At 31.4% G+C, this 26,835-nt stretch overlaps 1 protein-coding gene across 1 annotated transcript in view; it reads right to left on the bottom strand.

The window, feature by feature from the left end:
• LOC148276410 (metabotropic glycine receptor-like) overlaps positions 1-26,835 on the bottom strand; it is a gene marked incomplete at its 3' end in the record, with an annotated part of 86,576 nt that overhangs the window by 40,921 nt on the left and 18,820 nt on the right. Inside the window, exons 4-6 of the mRNA XM_088234301.1 lie at positions 24,605-24,777; positions 16,443-16,545; positions 8,445-8,584 (exon numbers count right to left, since the gene is read on the bottom strand). Coding sequence (XP_088090427.1) covers positions 8,445-8,584; positions 16,443-16,545; positions 24,605-24,777 — 416 coding nt within the window. The remainder of the gene's footprint in view (positions 1-8,444; positions 8,585-16,442; positions 16,546-24,604; positions 24,778-26,835) is intronic.

Genomic DNA, 26,835 nt, shown 5'->3' on the forward strand with positions numbered 1-26,835 from the left:
ATATATATATATATATATATATTTATAAATTATAAGTATATTCAAACCTGTAAATACTTGGTACCTAACAAGCGCGTTCCGCCCATACATACTGTGGATGCGGCGCATCCCTTAACTATTTGAAAATAATAATACGTAGTTAAATATTAAAAATTAAAAAATCTAAACAAAATCTTCAAATATTCCTAAAATTATAGCATTCCGTTTTTCCTATATCGACGTAACTGAATATCAAGGTACCTTGATCTCGACAGTATTCGTTAGATACTCTGGAATCTGGATACTACTCTTCATTTTGAGTCCATTCCTATTACAGGTGATCAAATTTCCGCGCACGCGCATTAAATTCATAGCGTTGTCATATTGAAAAAAAGACCATCCTCGTGTAATGAAAAAAAACGACTCTTATAAGATATAGCATAAAGATTTAAATAGCGTATTATTAAAATTTTGCTAAAATTTAAGAACATCTTGAGTTTTAGATACTTATGGAAAACTTATATGTAGGTAAAGCATAATTTTTGTAATATAATACCTCAAGCGCACTTTATAAAAATGATTCCATGCTATATTGATTTTTAATTTTTCTTTCCATATTTACCTATATGTATGTACTATCATGCCTAATTTAATTATTTATTAGATACCTATATCTATGTACTATCATGCCTAATTAAATTATTTATTAGATACTTATATCTATAATATTTTGAGTTTGTCCAAATTTTTGTAGACAAGGACTGGATTCAACTCCCTGGGGAGCTGCTTACATTAACATATTACAACAGAGATGAAGAACATTTAAGAAAAGATAATATAGAAGTCTAGGCATCTACAGGGCTTATGACCTGTCAATGGCTGGTTTAAGTGGCCACTTTATTACACAGTGTGTAAAGTGGCCACTTAAACCAGCCATTGACAGGTCATAAGCCCTGTAGATGCCTAGACTTCAATATTACCTTTTCTTAAATGTTCTTCACCTCTGTTGTAATATGTTAACCTATATCTATGTACTATTATGCCTAATAAGCGTACGTAAAGACATAACTTTTTTTGTCAGCATCCCTACTGATAATATTAACCGCACGCGCCTGGTACTTGACTGTATTTAACCCTCGAGGTATTAAGTTACTCTATCTTGAAACCTTTTATTCGTTGTAATATTGCCGTAATATTAAGTAAGTTAACAATTAAGGATCGTTTTTTTCAAAACACGATATTCGCCCCCCTACATGGCCTTTTTTTTACCTTAAAGCCATTATTAAAACACATTGATTGTTTTTTAAGAAACTTGCTGAAACACACTAAAAAACAGCTTAAAAAATACATCAGTCTTACACGATAAAATATCGTGTTTAGAAAAAACGACATTTAATCCCTAATTTCAATCATTTATATCGGATATTAAACATAAAAGAAATTTATAAACTATTTTATAAATTACCTTCAGGTTTAGTGATAAGGCGTAATATTTTAAGACAAAGTTTGTTCATGCGATTCGACGGGAATCACAAAAAACCCTCTCCTTGTGTTTCAAACAAATGTCGTGTTTTGAAAGAACGGTCCTCAATTTCGAATACACATTAATATTTATGCTCCTATTTATTTATACCTATCCTACAGGTCTACCATCATCATTACCACTTCCACACCCAGCGTATTTGAACCATATTTTAATGATGTTAAGGTGATCAGCCCTACGCTTCAGCAGCCAATCCAGGATCAGTAAAATATTGCTGTTTAAATTATCTTCAAAATCAATGTTTTACATACTGCCTGGAATTAAACCCAGGACCTCAAGAATAGTATGCGAAGACGCTAACCATCCTTTTACAAGAGAGCAGCCATCAAGTTGAAACACTCGTCCAGGGTTCTGGTTCAATTTGACATGCAGAACTGTATTCTTCATTCACCTAGACACACAGTCCTCCATTGTCGAGTTACAAAGTAGTGCCTCTATTTATAAAGCCCAAATTCGGTTCCTCGCTGTCAATATGAAGCGGTAAAGATGTTTTAAATAAGGAATTTAAAAAATAAATGAAATTAAAATATTACAATTGAATATAAATGGTAGTTTTACCTACCTATCTACTTCGGTAAAATTAATAGAAAAATGTATGGTTATTAGACAGTTGGTTAGACGGCTAACTGTAAAACAGGCGTCGCGGGTTCGATTCCCGCCAGTTGTAAGAAAAAATCCAATAAAGATTTTTTCTCAACTGGTCTGGATGTTGTCATGAATATTTAATTACCTCCTTCCATATCCTTTCTTTCCTACCTGCTGACAAGCCTCTAAATAGAGGGTTAACGGATTATTCCTTTAAAAAAAAATTAAGCCTATCACCAAACTTATTTTTCCGTTATATCGTCTTGATCGTAGAACAACGATAGATGTGCAAAAAATGCGACTTTGGCTTTTCATATTTGGTCTTAAAAAGGTTATATTTATTTATTTTATTTGGTAAACAAACAGTATGTACACAAATATTGCCAATTTCTTTGTATATTAGTGTAAGAAACTCATGCACCCACCAAAAAAAATGTTTACACTTAATACAATAATTTAAATTATTTTCAATGTAATAAATGTAAAACAAACGAAATGAAAAAATATGTATGTATAATTAAGTTAAATATCTGCTTCTCTCAAAATTTCTACTATTTTTAACTAAATTACATACATTGTTACAAAAAATATGAGCCTCGGTAAATATATTGTTATATTGGTCGCATATTCTAGGTATTGTAGATTGTTTAAAAAAAGTTTGTTGACGCGTTTTCAGTGTAAAACAGAAGATTTTGTCTTGTAGGTCTAGATGGCACACGGAATGGAAGTCTTTCAAGTAGGTCAGGAGAATCAATTTTATTATTTATTAATTTGGATAAAAATAACTGGTCTAACATTATTCTTCGATTTTTAAGAGAGTTTATTCCATGGCATACTTTCAGTATAATTAGAGAAGTTTATGTTTAACCGGTAGTCGACCTGCTTAAAAGTTTGTTGTTGGACCCTTTCTAGTCTATTAATACTTACATTATAGTAAGGTGACCAAATAGGAGTACAGTATTCTAGCTGGGGACGAACAAATGTTTTGTAAAGTTTTTCATATGTCTTTGCACGTTTAAATGGTTTCGATACTCGCATAATAAGTCCGAGCGTTTTATATGTTTTTTTCAGGACTGATTCAATAGTGATTAAACATTAGTGTCGTATTAATAATAATACCTAAGTCGCGAATTTGACTATCTACTAATATATATGTTATAGAGATCGGGGTATTATTGAAAGAGTAAGGAAATCTGATCGTAGTTTGTTTGCGCGAAATACAAAATGAATGACACTTACTTATATTTAATTCCAGTAAATTTTGATTGCAATACTGAAAAAGTCTGTCGAGATTTATATAAAGGCTTTATATTCTAGGTTTGAAAAAATAAATATACATGTAACTAACCTAAGTATCAAAATATATACTTTTGTACTTATCTAAGTGTGACATAAAGTGTCAGAAAAAAAATTTAACCGCTCTCATGTTAAGTTGAAGAAAATCACATTGTCGTTATTCTACCATCATGACGAAATGCAGATTTCTTTGGAAATTCGTCCCTTTTTAAAAATACCAAATATTGCGTGTAGGCCTACATACAGCTTAACAAAAGTTAACGTATATTATTATAGCACTATAAAATATTATTTTAGGTACAAACGATAAAAAATAAACAAATTATCTTATTACTTGCTTCTGTGGAATATTATGATCCTCATAGGACAGATCAAACAATGGCTACTCGATATGTATTGTGATGTGCAGAATACAGAGTGCATATAGATTCAGGTTGTTTGCTGTGTCGGGAGAGCGGGGCTAGACTATAATAGACAATATATAGGAAGTGCCACGAATCCAGGAAATTGAAAACACATAGCTATTTAGCGGGATAGAAAGTGTTAGAGTACATGTTTAAAGTTTGAATTCAAAATCGATTAACCATTATTTTTTCCCGTCGCGTGGTGCGAATAGTCTGAGTTTCTACAAATATTTACATGATTTTACTAATACTTCTTCTATGCACATTAATTATCATGAAATTTTTCGTGAATGAAAGACCGAAATAACGTATGTTTTGAATGATAGGGCAAAATATCTTTAGTTATACTATGTCCAATGGCTATAATGCGTTGTTCGTGGGTGCGAAACTGTCGCCAGCCATCTGACCTTATCATCACCCTCGATTCCGATTTACGGTTCATCACCCTGCTAGTCTACTGGTAGGAACACTCCATCTCCTCTGTTCCCAAAGCCTCTCCGGATGTCAAGCCAAAAATTTCCATGCCATGGAAATTACCCGCCAAACGAACCTGGATAAAAATAACGAAAGAAAAATATGGAAAGATAGTTTCATGGCATTACAGGGCGGTTAAGTTTTTTTTCTGCTGCCCAACCTCCCAAATGAAATGTGAAATGAAAAATAAATCAATAACCTGTTGATATATATAACAGGGGAAAAGAAGATTTTTTGGGGAGGGAATATGTAAGTTTAGATATTTGCAGGTCTTATGACCTACTATTGGCTGGTTAAGGTAATTACACACTAACGTAAAAATGATAATATTACGATTAAAGTGCGTTTGCCTCTGCTGTTTCAGGAGAATAACGTTATAGTCGGCATAAAATATCACTGCTTGTGTGATACGAAAGGGGTGAGGGACAGTGGAGAAAGGCTTTATTTCTTCTCCCTTGGTACCTTCAACCTCCCCCGCCTTCCTCCGCCGCTACCTCTATCCTCTCCAGTGATCACCCATAGCGGGATACGGATATGAAGCCTGTCACGAGTATACCCACTTCCGTTAGAGAGAAATCTAGTTTAAAGTAAATGCATTCACATCCAACGTTTATGTACTGACTCCTTCGGAGTATATTATTTGTAGCGTAATAATGTCATTATTATAATCAGCGAAACATTATGTTTCATATATATTTATAGTTAACTACCGTTTTGTTGAAATCAACCATTGTACTTATATTTGTAAATGCTACATGTTTCATTTATAGAAAAATACTTTTACAAATATGTAGAATAATTAAATAAGATTTCATATAGACATAACATACCAGCATCCGTTGTTTCTACACTATAAAACATACCTGCGTATATTATTATTATTATGTCTATGAGTGTTCCTATAATACTATTGTTATCATCAACATTTTTTTATGTAAGGTAATTTTTTTTTTTTTTTTAAGAAATATTAGCGTTCTTTTGATTTACCCAAATATTTCATTTTTATGGCCATTATAAACGAGTTGCAAATAACCTTAGAGTATATGCAATACTCTAAGCAAATAACTCACTATTAGAAAATGAGAATCAAGTTGGCGTAGAGTGGGGTTCGAACCACGGACCTTTGATCCGTGAGTCCGAGACACTAGCCACTGGATCACAACCCGTTTCTTTCTAATAATCATTTTAATATTTTTTAATAACCGGGTTGCGGTTCACTGTCTAGTTCCGTAGTACTCTACCACTACTTGATTCCCATTTCCTTATGGTAAGTTATGTTTTATTCGTTGAAAATGGTCTCCAAAATATAAATATTTGGATAAATCATAAGAATACAAATATTTGCCTTTAAAAAAATTCATTATAATATATGTGAAGCGAACATTGATTTACATACATTTAAAGTAACATTCTCTAAATATAATGTTTTTTTTTTTTTTTCATTGATAAACTCAACCCTTACGGGTTACATACATTTAACAAAAGATTTTCACTTTTGAAATTCACATTCTACTGTTAATAATAATATTTTTAACATCTTTTGTAAAGGTTGTCTGAGTCTTTTGTTTAGTTTTGTCTGGTAGTTTATTGTATAATTTAAGTCCATGGTTTATTAGTCTCGATTGCCCCTTTCTCGTTTTAGAAGGTTGTATATGATATTTTCCTGATATTCTTGTATTGTATGTTTACTACAGTTTTTTTCAAGTTTTAATTCTTCGTCTACAATTACAAAAGTGGCTAATTTAGGAATACATTTAAAGGATTCTAGTTTAAAGAGTTCAGTTACATTTAATTGTTTAATTTGTTTTAAAAGTTCTCTAGTTGCTGTTATATAGAGAAGTTCATGTACTAACTTTATTTTTTTATTTTGCTGTCTTTGTAGTCTGTTTATGTCATTTTGATTTCCTGTTCCCCATAGTAGTTGCAAATAACATATTTTAGTTTTTACAAAGGCTTTATTGGCTTCATTTCCTTTATTGGAACAAAGTTTTTGATTTTAAAAAAAGACTCGATAATGTCGCCACTTTGCTAATTAAATTGTTGATATGAATTGTCCATGTCAATTGTCTGTCTATTGTTAGTCCTAAGTATTTAACATGTTTAATTTCAGTTAGTCGTTTATTATTTATGTAAGCATCTACTTTATGACATTTTTTTCTAGATTAAAAATGGATAATATTGCATTTTTTTCATTAAGTGTAAGTAAGTTTGTGTTTGTCCATTTAGTTAACATAGTAAGGTTTTCGTTTATGTCATTGTCTGTTATAAAAAAGAAATAATAGCGTTCTTATAATTTACCGGAATATTTCAATTTTGATGGCCATTTTCAACGAGTTGTAAATAACTCATTATCAGAAAATGGAAATCAAGTTAAGGTAGAGGGGGGTTCGAACCTTGAATCCGTGAATCCGTGAATCCGTGAATCCACAACACCAGCCACGAAACCACAACCCGATTTATGTTTCTGCGCAAGCAAAACTTGTACCTACATACGATTAAAACGTGTACTCGAGAATTCAGAGTTTTACATATTTTTAGTGGTTCAGAAAAATGTAATTAAGAATATAAGGAATAATTATTAAATAAATGAGCTTAGAATTTTATTAATAGTTTTTTTTTATTGTGTCTGTGATTTAAATTCAGAGTTACTAATTGTGAATAAACACTGTTTTTGATTGTTGTGATTAATAATAAGAACTTATTTTTTCAGTTTGACGTGACTGACACAAAATATTATGATATTTTATGGTTAAATTTCCCCACTAAGATGACATTTACCGAGACGACATAATGTATGTCCTTTGGAAATGTTTTTTTTTTTTTTTTTTTGCACCACAACAGGCCAGGAGGCCCAATTACAGCGGTGAATTACATCACAGAACACCCAGGCTTGAGAAAAATCACATTTAATTTTTGTGTTCTCACCGGGAATCGAACCCGGTCGAACCTTCCGTCTGTGAGTCAAGCGTCTTGACCACTACACCACGGAGGTCGTTTTAAAATATAATAAGATTATATGTATCATCTGTTATGAGATATAATATTAACATCTCTAATGATTAATATCAGGACATAATGATTTTATAAACATAATAAAATACTTAAAATTCCACATCATTTAATTCATTAGGATGTTGCCGTGCGATTATGATAGTTTAATTGTGAATTATTATTGTTTTCGTTAAAGATTATAAAATATCTTTCAATACAAGAACAAAATTTCACATCGTACACGTGAAGGTTAAGGAGCAAACTTTAATAAATTCTGTACTCATTCAGCCATGGGTTACCAGCAGAGGGTAGATGGGGTGGAAAGGGAGCAAGCGGTGAAGAGGGGATAAAAAGACGTAGGAGAACAAGAAAAGGGATGCCTCCGGAGAATCTCCGTCTATTCTTACATAAAAAGTAAAAGGCTTGGATTCCCTTAAAAGTCTTTTAGTTTATCACGGAATGAAAATTCCCAAACAAACAAAAAATATGATGGAAAAAATTATACAAGTGAAACCCTACAGTAAAAGTATCGACAAAATTTGGATTCAGTTTCTTGTAACGGGACTTCATAAGTTTTATTTTCTGTTTAAATCGACATTACTCGGGCTCGGGACCACGGGTTGGTTGAGTTGCCTGCGGCTACAAGGCCAAAATTAACATTTTTGGTATTGCACAAAACATACTAAAATTTTGCCAAATGCTTGTTGTTTTTTATTATGTTGAATATTAACGGAATATTCAGACGGTTCATTTATTACTTTTTTTTCGAAAGAAATTAAAAATCCTTTTTTCTATTTTTACAAATTAAAAAAGCGAAACAATTAATAAAAGATAACGTAATTATTATTTGATTTCGTAATTCACTGTTTTACAATTCACTTTTTTAAAAGTTCCTATCCATTGATATGTCATAACATAAAAGGAATTGCCATCCCTCAATAAAAACGATAAATAACTTATTTACGTTTTTTCACTGAATAATAAACTTCAAAGTTATAAAAATGAAAAAAAAAACCAAGGCTTTTCAACTTTTATAACTCAGTCATTTGAAACAGTATATTATTCATCTTTAAAACAAATTAAAATACACACATTTAAAGTAATTAATTTCAAGACACTCCATTGATTGACATAAAAATGATGGTTTGGCACTTTTCAATTTAATTTCTTACCTGTGAGAATAGGGTTCTCTCTCCACCAGGTCCCCCGCGAATCCCGCCCAAGAGGGTGGAACCCCGGGAGAGTAGTGCCCCCTGCGGCATCCGCAGCGGTAGCCCCCACGGCGAAGGCCCCAGCCCTTTTCGGGAATGCACTAAAACAACAAAAACCCATATTAAAAAAACTATAATTTGGATTTTAAGAAATTAGCTTCAATACTTCCTACATCAACAATAAATGTGATATTCATTCGTATCTTTAGGAATTTCGGGTCGACTAAGGTCAAATTTTTATTTATCCTTAATATCGGTCGGTCCACCCGAAACCAATAGATACTGGACACAAAAAAATCTGAGTCAGTGGTGTTCGTAATTTTTTCGGTTTTTTTAGTTTTTAACAGTTTTAATAAATATTTCAGTAAATACTATACATACAGAAAAAAATTAGTCATTTTAAATGGTAATTAATTGTTGAAAAGTAACACTATAATATTTTAGTTAGTGGATTAAAGTCTTGAAATTGAGTCTTATTTCAGCTCTACTGAACATTTTTGAAAATTACAGATGATTCTTTCTGCCATCTGATTATCGAAATATCAATATACCTTATGGATTTTTACGGGTTAATGAAATTTACCTAACACATCATGACTTTATATTACAAATCAAGTACCTACTTTTCAATTTGTGCACAGATGCAATATTCTATATATCACAGGATGTGGCTAAAGATGTTAACGATTTAAATGATCAGAGACGTTTGTCCGAATTAGTAGTAATGTTTTCATAAAATATTACGTTGATTTTAGATACCTATTTTGTTGATTTTTTGTCTAAGATGGATGATTTTCATACAACACAACTCTGCTACTGATATTCCTGTATTTGTTAGAAAGTATTTAGTCCACTGTTCGTATGACTCCATCTAGGGAACGGACGCGTAAGAAATCAATTTCTTATTAATGCGATTCACACTGAAAGTTTTATCAATAGCTGTCAAGTATGTATCAGTGAATGATACCGGTAGAACCTACTTTCATTAGCCGGTATACTCATGAAAATTCCGACAATAACGGACATGATTCACGTACCTATACTTATGATATTTACCGATATCCGGCTGGTTAATTTATTCCCCGTTTAAGACATGTTAACGCTTTATTTGATTAATCATAATAATCTTTCGAATGCATCAACAAAGTTAAATATTTGGTATAGGGACATGCTTCGTAGAATATTTACAATCATTGTAAGCCATTTTACTAGCTCAGAAAGTGGTTACAATGTGTTTTAAGTTACATTTTTAAACAAATGGCAAAATGATTATCGTCATCGTCATTTAAGAATACCTACAGATCTGAGTGTGGAATAGAATCAAAACTCGGGACGAGTGTTTTCAACTCGATGGCTACTCAATATATTAGTGAAAGTGGAGACTGGAAATTATTCCGCCTCGTGGTCTAGGGAGCATGCGTAAATTCTCGAGTTCGATAAAGCGATCCTTCACAGCAATATTCCATAGCCCCTCGACTTGTTCAGATCTGATCATATTGATTTCGGTTGTTTGTCAAATAATCGAGGTACCCTCTGATACACTTCATTAGGTGCGGAAAAGAGTATAATAATGATGAGTTGATACAAAGTAGCAAGAAAAACTTCCCTAAAATAAACATGTGATTATAGTATAAAAATGTTGATATACTTCACATTCACGCCCACGCGGCGTTGGCATCTTTCAAAGAAAAACAAAGGTAACCGAAAAACGATGAATATATGTATTTACTATAGTAGGCATTGAATAATTACAGCCTATACATAAACCTACTGTAATGCTTTACAATACTTCTGGCTGCGTACCTCATCTCGGTCAAATATGCATCAATATTACACTCAACAAAAGGACGACATTATTACTTCATATTATTTTATACTTGTGACTTTTCGTAAAGGCGCAAAATATAATTTCAATCCAATTCAATTCAATTCCATTCATTTATTTTAAATATAACATATACATTACAAAAATATATTCAATACGTACATATTATAAAAAAGAAAAAAAAATACACGAAAGAGACTCATGTCAAAGTAGTAGGAGGATCCTGCTCCGGAATTAGCGTCCTTCTCGAGAAGTCCACATGAGAAATACCACCACCAACAGAAAATAAAGTTAGTTTTAAGATGAAATATAGAAGTCAAAGCATTTCACGTGTGTGGCTTATTATCTGTTCTTAATGATTTAAGTGAGCACTTCACGCTATGCATAACATCATATTTAGTTTACTTTTAAACATTCATATTTTGGAAATGACTTGTATTATTTATTTAACTTTTTGTACATAATGTTATTTGTACATTGGCGGGCTTATTGCCAAATGGCAATTTCTTCCAACCAACAAATAAAATAAAAGTTTTATTTTTATAATTCAAGTTACAGAACATATTCAATAGAAAAAAAAAAGATTAAAAAGTTAAAAATATATAAAAATAGAAATAAACGTATTTGTTTATAAATTACCTTAAATCAAAACTATTACTCAATGGGAAAAAGGAAAAAAGAGGAAAGAGGAAAAAGGAAAGGAGGAGAGATTAAGGAAGAGAAAGGAGATGTTTCTTCAGACGTGACTTAAACAGAGATAATGTAGTAACATCTTTGATGGTGGATGGGAGAAGATTCCACAGTCGAGCCGCATGGACACTATATGAGTTAGAGAAGAAAGAGGAATTGTGTATGGGTATTAAGAGAGTGCCTTGAGAATGAGAACGAAGAGGTAAACCATGAACTGATAAGAGTTGAAATTTTTCACGCAGGTATATAGGAGCGTTAGGACTATGAAGTACATTGAACAGAAGTGAGAGGGAGTGATAGTCTCTCCGCTGTCTAATTTTGAGCCATTTCAGTTGCCTACGATAATCAGAAATGTAGTCATATTTCCTAAGACCAAAAATGTACCTTATGCATGTATTCTGAAGTCGTTCAAGTTTATCGAGTTGCTCACAGCTTAAATCAGTCATGGAAACATCAGCGTAATCTAGAATGGGTAGTAGTAATGCTTGTACAAGAGTGCATTTAGTACTAATGGGTAAGAATTTTTGCAATCTTCTTATAAAGTGTAGACTGAAAAATATTTTGCGGCTTAATTCATTAGCATGAGCTCGCCAGCAGAGATGTTCATCCATTTGTACTCCTAGATTTTTTACGGATTTCCTGTATTGAATATTGGTACCACTGACAATAAGAGGATTAAGAATATTTACATCTCAAATTAATTATTTACAATATTATTTGTCCACAAAGATTTGATCATATCTAAATGTGATGTTATTTTCAACGTGTATCTTCTTATTATCGTGTGTTTTTCTTAATGTGGTAGCTAATTAACGTGCATACTAAATAGCAAAAATTAAAATGATATTAATAACTAAATAGAATACTTGTGATTTATTAAAAAAAGTATATTATTAAAATGTACCAAATAATACAATAATGGCAAAAGTCTAAAAAACAAAAATGGAACATTGAAATCGGTGGTCTAATTTTATTTATTTTATTTATTTTTATTTATTAAGGAAAAACAACAGTTGTTATATAAGAATACAAAAACAAAAAAAAATAGTACACACACATCCAGCTAAAGTTTTTCACAAATATAACGAGAGAACATGTTTCACAGTAAAGAGAAAAATAATATATTATATAAGAAATGAGAAAAAAAAAGAGCTCGTAAGAAGAAATATTAAAGACTAATGAATGATTATTAATTTCTTGCATTTATAATTAAGTAGTTTTTTTTGCTATTGTTATAGTAGAATAGAACTACTTATACTTCAAAACATAAAACTCTCCTTCTTAGGACAGGCTGAGCCATGTTGACTATCGATGGAGACTATCCTAACAAGAGAACGCTCTGTATTGATTTTCTACTAACTAGTTTTATATAGATTCCCTGGTATTAAATATGTATACTTATATATGCAATATATTTATTTAAAAATTAAAAAATATATCAAACAAGGATGTGAAATTGATCCTATCTGTAGCAAGAGCTGATTATCAAGAACAAGAAAGTAACTGCTTTGTATAACCAGCGTTTTTTTTAAAAATCTCAACTGACAACGTAGAATATCTTTTTACGAGAAATTAAATTCATTAACTCCTCTAATTTTTCATATATACCTTCCAGAATTGTTGTTCCTGAAGTTCAAGATACGCTTTATTTAATTTTATAATTTTGTTCGGTTTCGGTGCAAATTTACTAGTTTTATGGTGATTACTACAAGTAGTTAATTGCAAAATCAGAATTTTTTAATTGACCACTAAAGTTAACATTTTAGTATCCTCATCTATGAATGTTGAAAAAAACAAGTAATGCATTATTATTAAGATGCATCACGACTAGTCTATTTATCGTAGAGGAAGATACAAAAAATTGTTTAGTGGCTATCTCTGAAATGCTGATTTTGAGGATGATTTTGTTTTTTAATAATTAAAATTACTCCATAAAATAAAGAGTTCAGTTATACATTCATATCTTCCTTTTAACAATACATTACACTGTGTGTATAAAAATGGAAGATAAAATAATATAAACATATTTCAACAGAGATGAAGAACATTTAAGATGAGATAATATAGAAGTCTAGGTATCTGCAGGGCTTATGACCTGTCAATGGCTGGTTTAATTGGCCACTTTACACACTGTGTAACATTGACTATTCTGCCCATATTGTAACATCTATATTTCTTCAATTCTTTCATCTGTCGATGTTTGTGAAGTTAAAGAGCTGAAACCTTTATTTATGCGGGTGAGATTCATATAAATGAATTATTTTACCGACATACTAGGCAACGCCTGAAAATTTTATTTTTTCAATTTCTATACTTTTTCATGGACCAGGTGTATTATCAGACTATTTTTTCTTATCTTAAATTTTCTTCATCTCTGTTGTAATATGTTAATATAAACAGCTCCCCAGGGAGTTGAATCCAGTCCATGTCTACAAAAATTTAGACAAACTCAAAATACTGTTGATAAAATAATATTAACAAAAATAAAAATATGTTATTATATTTAAAGGCTATAGATATGATTATAATGTGTATACCTATATAAAGTACGCAATTTTTATAGTGGAATCACATTTTTGCTAAAGAAAAACTTATTTCTCCGAACACCTCAGATGATCGATGTTTTTTATATTAAAAACCGTTTCTTCATTACCACTGTGTTTATTGACCAGTGATTGATTGGATGAACACAATGTATTAGATTGACAGCTAATTAATTTTATGGTTCGATGTTTGTAATGTTAATCCAATTACAATTGTATTGGTACAATAAACCTCCTTATAGAAATGTAATCCAGTCTACCGAAATAATGTCAGTTAACGGAACACTCAATTTACGGAAGATACAAACTGGTGATAGTAAAATAATGTCACACGAATATAATTGAAATTGAATACGTACAAGACTGTCTAATATTTTTCGAAAATACAGTAAGTTTATAATGAGAAAAAATCAAAGCGAAATAGCTTAATGTATGATGAGATGTCTGAAAGTATGAAGGATGAAAGAAAACTTATTAAAAATACGTTATATTTCTTGTAAAAGGGTAGATTTATAAATTAGTAGATACGAGTAGTAATGAAAATAATTGTAAATATTAGTTTACATACAATACAAATTTTATTGTTAAATAACCAACCAAAGGAAATAAAATAAATAAGTAATGGGTAGATTTCAATAATGAAATATGATTTTACTCGGACTTTCTTGTCTGTAATTCACCATTATATATAGGCCTCTGGGCTGTTGTGGTGCAAAATTAAAAAATAATAATTTATTTAAATGCGGATTCCAGCCAAAGTCATTTATTTGGCTTAAAAATAACAATAATTAAAATATGCATCAATTGTTCAATGGTTAACAAATTTACATTGAAAATTTGCAAGCATGAAAGGCAGCATTTGAAAAAACTGGCCAAGCATTTTTTATGCACCACAACAGGCCAGGAGGCCCAATCACCGTGGTGTATTACAGCACAAAACACCCCAGGCTCGAGAAAAATCACATTCAATATTTGTATTCTTATCAAGGATCGAACCCGGAACCTTACGTGCGTGAGTCAAGCGTCCTGACGACTACACCACAGAGGCCGCCGATGTTTTGCAATTATGAGATTTTTTCACCAAGTTTTAGTGCCGGATATTACAAAAAAAAAAACAAGTTTACTTATATCTCTAAGTTTTTTATGTGTAATATACATAATAGTAAAGCAAAATAAACATAAAGTGTACCAAATAGCAAAACTTATAGTTTAAAACAATGTAAAAAACTTCAATCTTGATTTGCCAACCAACAAGAATTCTGATTTGGCCATTTTTACTTGTACGGGTATGCCTATCTATCGCTTATTTAATAATGGTTGATGATGGGTAGAAGAAATCGCCATTTGGCACCAAGCCCGCCAATGTGCAATTAACATTTTGTACAAAAAGTTGAATAAAATTCAAAAAATGTAAAATACCTAGTAAATAACGCACTTTCTATATTTATTTATATAAAAAACTATTACCTAACTAATTACATTTTTTAAATACAGCCTAGAGTACAAGGCAATTATTATTTACTATGCAATTTTATTATAATAAAATATTTTTGGGTTACATTTATTGCAACGGAGAGAGAAAACATTATTGAGGAGGGAATATGGAAGTCTAGCCATTTAAAGGGTTTCTGATTTGCCATTAACTGGTCTAAGTGATCACTTAACACACTGTATAACATTTACTATTCTGCTTAGGTTTAAACATTCACATTTCATCAACACTTTGATTGTGGTAATTTCACGACCGTTTCAAAAAACACTACCAATCAATATCCGATGATCTGTAATGTATAATCATTACAAATGAGTTCGTTAAATCAAACCAGTTACAGCAAAATGATCGCAACCAGATGGTTTTTACAAAGAATGATTTTTTGTCAATATTCTAACACACACGTTAAAATTACTCTAACCTACTTTTTTACTGGTGTTATTTTAAAAATATATAAAATTAAAAAATCAATTGACCGGTTTTATATCGAATCTCGATGCTAAAACATGTATGTAGAATATTACACACTGCGTAAAGTATTCAGTTAAACTAGCCAATTACAAACCAAAAGCCCTGTACAGTGCATTCAAATGTTCAAAAGCCAATATGCTTCTTTTCTTTTTTTTTAAATGTTTTAAACTATTCTTTTAATGTAATATTTAAACCTTATAAATTGTATACATAGACAATGTCCGTTAATAAATAAATACATAGCAATAAGCAAGGTGTTGCTGCCTGTCGGTGAACCAAGTGAACACACAATGAAAAAGCTCAGTGCTACGGGAAATCGGATGTAAAAAGTGATTTCTGACAAGTGGTAAAAATTAAAGTATTTAATTGTACGGAAAAGTTTCTCGAAAATGTAAGAAAAAATTAATAAAAAGGTTTTTTTATAAAAATGAACTATTAAAACGTCATAGGTTCTTTCTGGTCGACAATTGTTTAGAATAGCCAGTCAATTATGTGTTGTGATAGATTTCCGGTTTCCGGGAAGCCACGTTAAGAGTGTTTTCACTCGTACAGGGTTCTCTGTTCAAATGTCAGTTCAACTCACCGACGACAACTCGTGACGTCATGCGCGGAGTAATTTCAAAATTACAAAACTTTAAAAAAAATCATAGCGACTATAATACGGTACATAAAAATTTGGGTTCGTTTGATAGTCTATTAACAAATATATATTTTTTTTTTAAACCACTGAACTTTGAAGTTCATTTTGGCTTTTGTGCTTGTAAGTATGCACCTTTTTTTTAATATAAAACCTTTCTCTTACGCACTCAAGAGCAGAAGTTCTTAAAGACTTTGATAGACTTGACTCTTAATGCCTAGACCTTCATATTTGTCAATAGTTTTTCATCTCTTTTCGATATCGATAAAATTAATAAAAGTAAAAAAAATCTTAAACATACCACAGTCGAGTTTAGATCACAGCGATGGGGTCCCCCAAATAGTTCTGTCAGGGCAGGGTCACACTGGTCCATGTGCAAGGGGAGGAATACAGCCGCAGCAGCCCTAGAACAAAATAACATTTTAATTAAATGGAAGTATGATCTTTTGATTAAATAGAACATAGTCATCTGTTACTTAAAATTGTAGAACGAATGAATAAGAGACTAACTTAAATTAGGAAAATGTAAATTTTCTTTTTACTCCAATGTAATTATTTATTCATCATCATTCCCTTTTTTAAACCCAGTGGTGCATAGGGCACTGCATTGATAACCAAATTCAAATTATTATCTTCTGTTATATGGAAGTAAGATGATCAGTCTTATGCTTCAGGTGCCAGTCCATAGATAGTTCAATACTGCAGTGAACCATATTAAAAAATATTTTTTACGTTGTCACTGCCAGGAATCAAACTTGGGGCCTTTGGCATTGTGGCGAATGCGGTAACTACGACAATTTGAGGCAGACATGCCTCTACATTTTTTATTTTTTCAGAATTTTTACCCGAGGGTAGCCATCGAGTCGAAAACGCTCGTCCAGGGTTCTATTTCGCATATAGAACCATATTTTTTATTTGCCTGCACACGGATTAAAATAGCCATTAATTGTATATTATATGACACTTTTCTGCAAAAATCTTAATTTGTTTTTTTAGATTATTTTAAATTACCTTTTCATTCAACTATTAATGCAACTTTAAGACCCATAAGACCACGATTTCCTATACCTGGGCCTCGATTACCATAGGAAGTTAACAAAGTTATCTTCAATTGCCTATAAAGTAAAAGCGATTTTTCTGAATAAAAAAATTTTTTTTTTTTAAATCTTTAATAAAAAAAATATAAGGAAAATAAGAAGAAGAGATGAAAATACTTTAAATGTTCATATAAATATAGGTATACATTTTTATACACAAAATTTCGATGTAACGTTAATAGCTCTGTTAACGTCTCATTGTAATCTGAGCCTCAATAGGGAAATATCGCATACTACGAATACCGATAAATACATATGAAATAGACTTAGAAAAATTAATAGTATTTTAAAAATCAATATGAATATTGTGGAGAAATGTTTTCATACATAACTTTAAAAAATAAATTATTAAAAAAATATGTCCTTACAAAAACGCAACATGATTGGCTTTGATAATTGTGACGTCAAGATTTGTGACGATGTCTATTTAAGTTTAAATGGTCACAAACAAAGTTCAAAATTTACCGGAAGCGTGACGTATTAGGGACGTGGCTAATGCAATGAACCGTTTTAACGGGAATTCAAAATTATAAATTGAGAAATATTTCGTATGCTACTAATAAGACGCAAAACAAAATATTTTATTTCTGTACAGTGTTTCATAGACCCTTATTGTGTTTCATAGAATTCGTGTTTCATAGAATTTAAAATCGTAAAAAACGTGATATTTCCCTATTAAAATGGAAAATTAACAAGGTCGTCTTTAATTATCGTACAAGTTATAATTAGCATGAAAATTTGATATATCATCATCGGAACCTTGTAATTGAACATGAATAAAAATGTATTTTATATAAACATTCCATTTTTCAAATGGAAAATTCCATTTTACTTTACACACGATTGAAGATATTGGTTGGTTGGAAGAAATTGCCATTTGGCAATAAGCCCGCCAATGTACAAATAACATTATGTACAAAAAGTTAAATAAATAAATAAATAAGATAATCATGTATTTTATTCGTGTGATATTTTATTTTATTTAAATGGCCGCAAACAAAGCTTTGAGAATAACCCACCTTTTAAAATTTTAATTGTGTTTTAATTCATTGGCCTTTTCAATCATTGCTATTAATTTTTATGTTTTTTGTGAACCCAATGATCATTTTCGTGCGGTTTTGATTTCACATGTTTTTTTTTCCTTTTTAAATACAAAAAGTTAATAAGTCCGTATGCCCTTGGTAAACATTGCCCACCAATAGATCAATAAGTAAATAACTCACATAATGATCTTTTGACATTAAGAAATTGGTAGAAAAACGAGATTTTTATACCTAGTATCGAATAACGGTTTTGAATGAGTTGATTCAACAAAAGGTTACTTATCTAACCATGATTGGATTAAAAAATAATGGATGACTGAACGTAACTTATCCAGAATGAAGGTCACGACTGACACTTTGTGACCATAACAAGTTATCAGAGACATGCATTTTGACTAACGGAATGTCTGGTACGCTGTTAAAACATCAGCTTTTGATACTTTTGATAGTCATCTAAATGATTTGGGTATTTGTGACCTTTTGGTCATCTTTATTTGCTAGTTGACTTACTTTACATGTACATACAGAACACATACATATTTTTATAGTATTAAAAAATTTCGGATTAAATGGGTCAGAAAATGATACAAGATTTATATAAGTGAATTACAGAAATCGGTGATCAAATTCAGAAAATTTAGAACATGTCCTATTTTTCAACAAATATTTGGACCAAGATCTGCCCGCGCATCCCACGCATGTGATACTCTTAACTGTCAACGCGTATTTGGTGTTGCTCGTATCACTTGGTGTATTTATACTCGGTCTTATTTATTTCACTGCACTTTTTCACTTCACGCTTGTCTTTATTTTCGGAAATACTGATTTAATAAGGTTCACAATCTGTGTTATTTTAGAAACCTGATGCTGGTTGTTGATCGCGAGCAATATATTATTAGTAGTTTTTGTCAACTGTAAAGCTACCCGTTATCTGTCACGGCGCCGAAAAGATCTACGTACTGTGCATGCTTACGCGCAATTTTCAATCCCAGAAACTGCTCTGTGCAAATAAAATGGCCTAAGATATATTATGCAAGAAATCGAACAAGATCTTAAGCAAGATCTTGCGATCCTAGATTCAAAATAAAAATATTAACTATTTTTTTCTATGATATATTTTGTTGTTTTTTAATAATAGGGATTTTTTTTTTTTTAATTTCCTTTTTTAATTACTAATAAATAAAAAAATACCTCCTAATCTTTTACAGAATATTTTCTTTTCTCTTTCTTATATTACACAAAAATATAATACCCGTCTATTTAATATAGGAGTAAAAAATTCATAAACATTTCTTGTATATCCACGAACAGGCCGAGCGTCTGTGGGATTTTTGTAAACTATTCTTACTGTTAATGTGTATTTCATTATTACTTTTTATTTTATGAATACTCTGTTTTACCTCTTATTTATATTGCAAAAAAAAACAAAAAATATCGAATAATAAGTAATAAAATAATAAATAATATAAAGTTGAATTACAGTGATATAAACTGATTTCAATAACCTCACAGTATATTTTACCGCTACCAAGAATAAACACTTTAATGTAAATTGTTTATATCAGCATTATTAATACCTGTGAGTACGTAATTTACAATTGAAATTGTAAAATTTTACTAATTCACCATAAAAACAACTGTCATTATTTTGGTCACATAATATTTTATTTTAGCATAAAAGTTCTGACAGTTGAAAAAATATTATCATAGACAACTGTAAATATTTTACCACGGTCAAAATATAATAGGCGAGGATAACCAAAGACTAAACTAGTGATTCCCAAAGTGGTCTATAACGGTCCCTTGGAGTCTACCTTGACCTGCAGGACGTCCATGGTAGTGAAAAAAAAATGAGGGTCAACGAGATACAAATGGGGGCCTATGAGAGAGGATCCTATTTAGGTAGGCTGTTGCCAAAATTTTACTCTGAATGTAATATTCCACCTAACACAGATAGTATCATAGAAGGTACTTACGCAATAATTTCTCATAATAAACATAAACTTCTTCATTATTCTATATTTAATATAACTGTATATGCTATTTGTTTGGTGGCTGCAGTACATGTAACTTGTAAAACTTTGCACATTGGATACCAGTAGCAACGACTTGAATATAGTAAAAGCCTTCACAGCAATAGTGATTTTACAGTTGAGAAAAATGAGGCACCGCCTGACTAAAAAATCAAATTACCCACGTTCACAGTGCAGCGCGTTGAATTAAAAGCTATAATATAAAAATACCACTGTCTAAAATGCAGTTTTTTGCCACCCCATTTTAGGCTATTTTTAGTCGCATCGAATAGATGCATGTTTATAAAAAAAAAGAAAAATGCGAAACCGGCTTTTCAGATTGTTTGAGACTGTTTTAGAGGTTTTGGATAGTAAAGATGCTATTTTGAAAAGAAAACAAATGTTGATGAAAAATAAATTTAAAAAACATTACTTATTGAACAGATTTGTTAGCTATATTTGATAAAAAGGTGCCGTCTTAATTTGATAAAAATAAAGTGATGGATTTTGCAGCTTTTCTTGCATAAATAAAACTTATGAAACCAAATATTGGTCGGCGTGAATTTTACCAATTTGGCCCGGACAAACTACCAGAATGATGAAGTTTTAGCCTACCTTTAACGATTGAATGTTCTTTAAACAGATTTTGTCGATCCCATTGCTATAGTGTTGTATGAATTCTAGAATTGCTCTCAGAAATAAATTGGATTTTACAAAGCTTTCATTGATGAAACATATATTATAGAAAGAGTATTGCTTTGTATTTATAATATTTTTTATTTTGTTGTCACATTTATAATAATTACTGTACCGTTAACATTACTCTATTTTTTCATAACTTTCACCTATACATATATAAACAATCATTACTCATTCATTTTACAAAAAAAATTACACTTTGTACACACGAACATTGTTTTACTATCAAAATTCTGATTTGTTTTCGTACTCTACTGTATTTAACAATTATTCTAACAATGTCTTAATTTTGCAATTTTATAATGTTTACAAATACTAACTTATGCACTCTAATTTTTCAAGACAAAATTGATACTTATTCACATATACACAAACCCTTACCCTAACATTCATGCCCTAATACCTACCCTCATACACACACACCGACCCCCCCCCACCCTCTCTCTCTCTCTCTCTCTCACATACACACAAATCTTATCATAATGTATTTTCGTGGATATCTATCATTGGTTTAATTTTCTGTTTTTTTCGTTTTTACATGTATATTTGCTGTATTGTTGTTGATGTCTCAAATAAATAAAATAAAAAAAATAAGTGAAATAATTCAAATATTCGAACATTTTTATCATCATTTAATTCTCAAATTTATATTTAGAAAAATGTTTTTTCCTAGTCAGGACTACAGAAAAGCTTTTACTTAGTATTCCTTTAAAATAACCCCTTCCATCTTCAGTAATAATTTGTCATCCGCTGAATCTTATCACCCCCGCCAGAGTTAAGGGCGGGGATTACGGTGCATAATAAATCCGTAGAACCTCGAACACAAAATGATAGATTAACGCAGATCAAAGATGTTATCGGCCACTAATAGTGTTAATATTAATGGATGTCCTAAGGGACTCTATCCCTTCAGCAACGATAAACTTCGATTCCCCTAGTGCCCTAGTAAGGAATGAATAGGAACGCATTTACATCAATTTTAGGTACACAATATTTCTTCCCCGAACCAGAACTTGAGTATGGGGGAAGGAAAACGGAACATTTATTTGAGGCATAAATGTACTCTGTATGTGTAAAAAAATATAAGATTGTACTCGTAAAAGAATAAAACGACATGCATATATTGTTTTAATAATGACGCTGCATAAAAACATTCATGTTTTTACCAATGTTGTGTTTTCTTCACACTTTGATTGAATTAAGAATATTCTAATTTAATTCAACAGATAGGAAAAACATTTATCAGAAGGGAATATGAAAGTTTAGGCATTTACAGGGCTTATGCCCTGTCACTGGCTGGTTTAAGTGGTCACTTTACTAATAATTTAAATTAATCGAAGATAATACGAAAAAATAATTGGAATAATAATTGAAATACAGTTCTTAAAGTACAAATTACAGTTAAAAGTAATGTAACCAAATAACAATTTGCACTCATTTAAATCATATAAAACGCAAATAAAGGTAAAGAATAAAAGTAGATACATTTATATGTAAAAAACCTAGTACTTCTATTTGATTTATACGTGAAAAAAATAACGGGATGAACGAGTATACACTATTTTATACTTATTTATTTATATGATGTTTATCAGTTTTTTTTATATTCAGTATTTCATAATAAAAAAAAACATTTTTTGAGAACGAAACCATAATTATTAAAGGCGAAATCAAAATAATAATTTTATCAGGTGGGTCGGATTTAGATATCGAAGTAAATCCCAAAAGTCTCATGTATTTTTTTTTCTTTTTTCATAGTCTTTATTCAATAAAATATACACATTATTACAGTATAAATACATTATAAAGAAAACAAAATATTAAAATATTTTCTGTCCCGATATACTATGCAATAATAGTTTGTCATCGGGTGCTCAGACATTGGTTTTAATTAATAATCAAATAAAAAAAGTACAGATACAATACTGTATACGTATAAAATAACAAACATTAATTAAATTAAAATAATCAACAGATAAAAATAGTTTAAAGAAATTTTAAAAAAATAAAGTAAGAAAATAGAGTAAATTAATACAATTAAAATTAAAGAACAGCAATTTACTAGAATATACGAGTATACTACACATAGTATCGAAATCATAAAAAATCAGAATATAGGTTATACAGAAATGGAAAAAAAACGTGTGGAGTGAAAAAACATGTGTTGACAGTCATCATTATGGCATTTTTACTCAAAAATACATTTTTGTAGTTTATGTACATAATATGTACGTAGTATGTGTTTACGGATATATAACATAGTATGTATGTATAAGGTATGTTTGAACATAGTATTATGTAGGTGAATACAAACGAAACACCTAACCCCTTTCGTGCGACACTATCTTTAGAAGTAAGTAGGTACGCTTAAGACTTAATTCAGATTTTGCTAAAGTTTTTCGGACAAAAACCATGTCTAACTTAATTATCGTGACGAACTTTCGGATGCTTGTATAAATATTCTCAGAACGAAAGAACTTTTAAGTCGGGGAATTAAGGAAATTCAAGATGTGATATAATATAACTTTGTACTTCGTATGTAATTTGCTACTTCTTCGGTAATCTTGTAAGTGGCCAGTGGAGTAATCTACGCCAGTTTCCAACGCTCTAAATGCCTATTTCTTCCGTCTCGGTAACTTAAAATAGATTCATTGTTTAAAAGAGTTTGGCGGTAAGAATTTAAAGCTACCGAGCACTTATTTCGATACTGCTACAAAATTTCTTAAATAAACACACATAAATATAATTTGAAATATTTGTCGTAGGTACTGGAAATTAATTCCGTTTCCGAAGATGATCCCCACAGCACCACGGCATATTGCGGCCGCTGGATAACGGCACCACTTTCTTAGAAAATCATTACTTTACACTTGCCACCATTTTTAAGTGATATTAAAATGAAACATTTTAGTAAAAATGCAGCTTATCTAACCCGAAACCGTATGCATTGTTGCCTAAAGGTCAAACTGCCCTCGAGCGGCACTGCACAGCTCTGTTCGGCGAGTAGTAACACGAAATATTATTTTCGCTGTTTCGGATCAAACAAATTGCACTAAAGCTGCGTTACACTGCACGGCACTGCAGTGCATCGACGCTGCAATGCGGTTTGACCTGAACGCTCTAACCACGTAAAAAAAAATCGTGATGCGTGAGCGAGCGAATATTCCGCTGTCGCTGGACTGGAACCCGAAGCATATGACTGATCTCCTTACTTTTTTTGTAACCTGCCGTGTTTTTGTGGCTCGTGTTTCAGACTCTTGGATCAGCAATCCGAGGTTCAAACCCCGCTCTGCCACTAACTGGTTCACATTTACCAAAAGTGAGTTATTTATAATTCGTTGAAATGCCCCCCGAAATTTAACCATAAGATTCTTATTCTTGTAGATGGGGGTCAATGCTAAATAAGCTCCTGGCATTACTGCGACCTAAACAGATCTTAACCATCGGGCACAGATAATAAAGATATGATAAAGATGAACAAATGCCTACCTTTAATTTTTTGAGAGAAGCAAAATGTTTTTGAATTGAAATCTTTAAGGTTTTCAAAGGAATAATTAGATTTGCCCTATTTTATTCCCTATTTTTTTATGATATATATTCAAAAGTGCTTACCTATGATCATCGACTGTAACTGAGATGGAAAAGCCATGCAGCCACATGGAGGATCCATTTCTGGAGCACTCCCTCCATGGCAGTGACCAGTTACCGTCAGTTCCGTTCCAGGAGCCAGCGAGGGCGCGCCAGTACTGCGTCAGGACATTGGTGTTGTTCCTTTGGAATATTATCTGAAAACAAATGATTATTAGGATGTTTATCCATTGCTAAATAAAACTGCTTTTCATTTTAGTTTAAAAAATACACAATGCATATAATGTATGAATATGTTGTTTATTATAATATTATGTTCTAATTAGTTATGCATTCCGGAACAAACCTAAGAAAACACAAGAGACAAATTATGACTTATATCATTAAGAAACTAGTTTGGGGGGAAACGCGGACTGACTCTTCTTCATAAAAACGTATTCCCGTATTTTCTCCCCTAATAACGGTGCTATAGCAGTGATGTTTAAACAATACAGATATTTACCATTGGCATGTTCCTATTTTTTTTTTATGAATTGTTTATTATGGGAACTAAGACCACCCAAAAACCTGTAAAAGCACCCAGTTTTATGCCGTGTTCCGTCATATGGTATAGAAATAAAATAATTATTTTTGAAAAACGCAAAATGTACCGACACAGAAAATTTTATATTGATACTCTTATTAAAAAAGAACAAATCGATTCCGCTTTTAGGTCAGAAAACAGGACAGCCAAACGTCGATTTTGTCGATTTTAGTTTGTCAAAATTAGTTCGATGTGCAAATTTTTTTCGCACGGTATCGGGGTGGCCATTTTCGAAAGAGTGTCAAAAAATGTTCAAATATCTATTCATCGAAATTCTCATCCATTGCATATCGTCATTGATTTTTTTTATTGAGAATTTTTTTCAGTATTATTGTATTAAATATCGATATTACATGTTTAGTTTCGTCAAGATTTTATTGTATTTTAATTATATAACTTGTTTAATTCAAAGAACATTTTTCGATAATATTCCTTGCCTCCTTGCAGAAAACTTTTAATTTATATTCTTTCTTATTATGCTAGGTGTGTTATGTTAATCAGTCATACGCTTCAAATACCAGTCCAGAAACCACGAATGTTGCCGTGTAACCACGTTTAAAACCAATATTTCAAGATCACGCTACCACTGAAACTGTACATATTTTCTAAAAATTTTGCATCTGTGAAAATCACGCACATTAGGCCGAATAGTAAATCGTACATGGTGTGTAATGTGAACACTTCAGCCAGCCAATGGCAGGTCGCAAGCCTTTTTAACACATTTTTATCGATTGTTGCGCGGTATGGTCGATAATACTGAGATTATAAGGAGCATTGGTTTGTATGCTAAGACAGCGTCAGCATAGATTGTTTCATATTCCGATATACAGGACCAACCTGCCGATAGTTATGCCTGTTGGAAGGGCTACAGCTAAGCTGAGCAACATCGCCCTGGGTGTTAATCTGTTCCATATATCCGAAGGGGTTTTTCGGAGCAGGATTCTCCTACTACTTTAACAAAAGTCTTATTAATGTATTTATTTCTTGTCATTATATGTACGCCTTAATTTTAGGTTTGTTATGTACATAATACTTTTTTAATAAATGAATTGAATTGAGTCAATATCTACGTAGATCACCACCTCCTAATGATTCCTTAAAGTAATTTCCATCATCTCTGTTAAGATATTGGTGTAGATGTTTTTGAGGTTATGTGGCCTCTTTTCATATCCTCTCTTGGCAAAAACATTTTTTAAGATACAATGAACAATATTATTAGAAAAAATACATTCTTTTTTCTCTTTTAAATTGATATACGTATACGTGGGTTAACTGATATGCTCCACTTATGACCCGCTTCAAATTAACATGTTGAGCTCATGTGTATGCTTTGTGTAGCCTAATATGCCTACGTGTAAAGTACCAAGCGACAAGTTGAAACCTGCAACAGTTAAGTCATAACAGCCACTGACCACTGCAAAATACTGTTTGGTGCTGCTTCATCATGTCATTACTCCAGCACACAAGGCGTTAATGTCAATGGCTTCTATTCACGGAGCTGGGTTTTAATTGGTTGAACACCCCCCAAATTCACCTGATCTAGCTCCCAGTGACTATCGCCTGTCTCCAAAACTCTATGAACATTTATTTAGAAATATATATTTTTAGACGACAATGAGGTCATGCGCTGTGTAGATGAGTAGTCATACAAATAATAGGTGGCCTCCGTGGT

The sequence above is a fragment of the Micrasema longulum genome, unplaced genomic scaffold (assembly GCF_059751315.1).
Source record: "Micrasema longulum isolate JH-2025_06_02 unplaced genomic scaffold, ASM5975131v1 h1tg001219l, whole genome shotgun sequence".
Classification (NCBI taxonomy): domain Eukaryota; kingdom Metazoa; phylum Arthropoda; class Insecta; order Trichoptera; family Brachycentridae; genus Micrasema; species Micrasema longulum.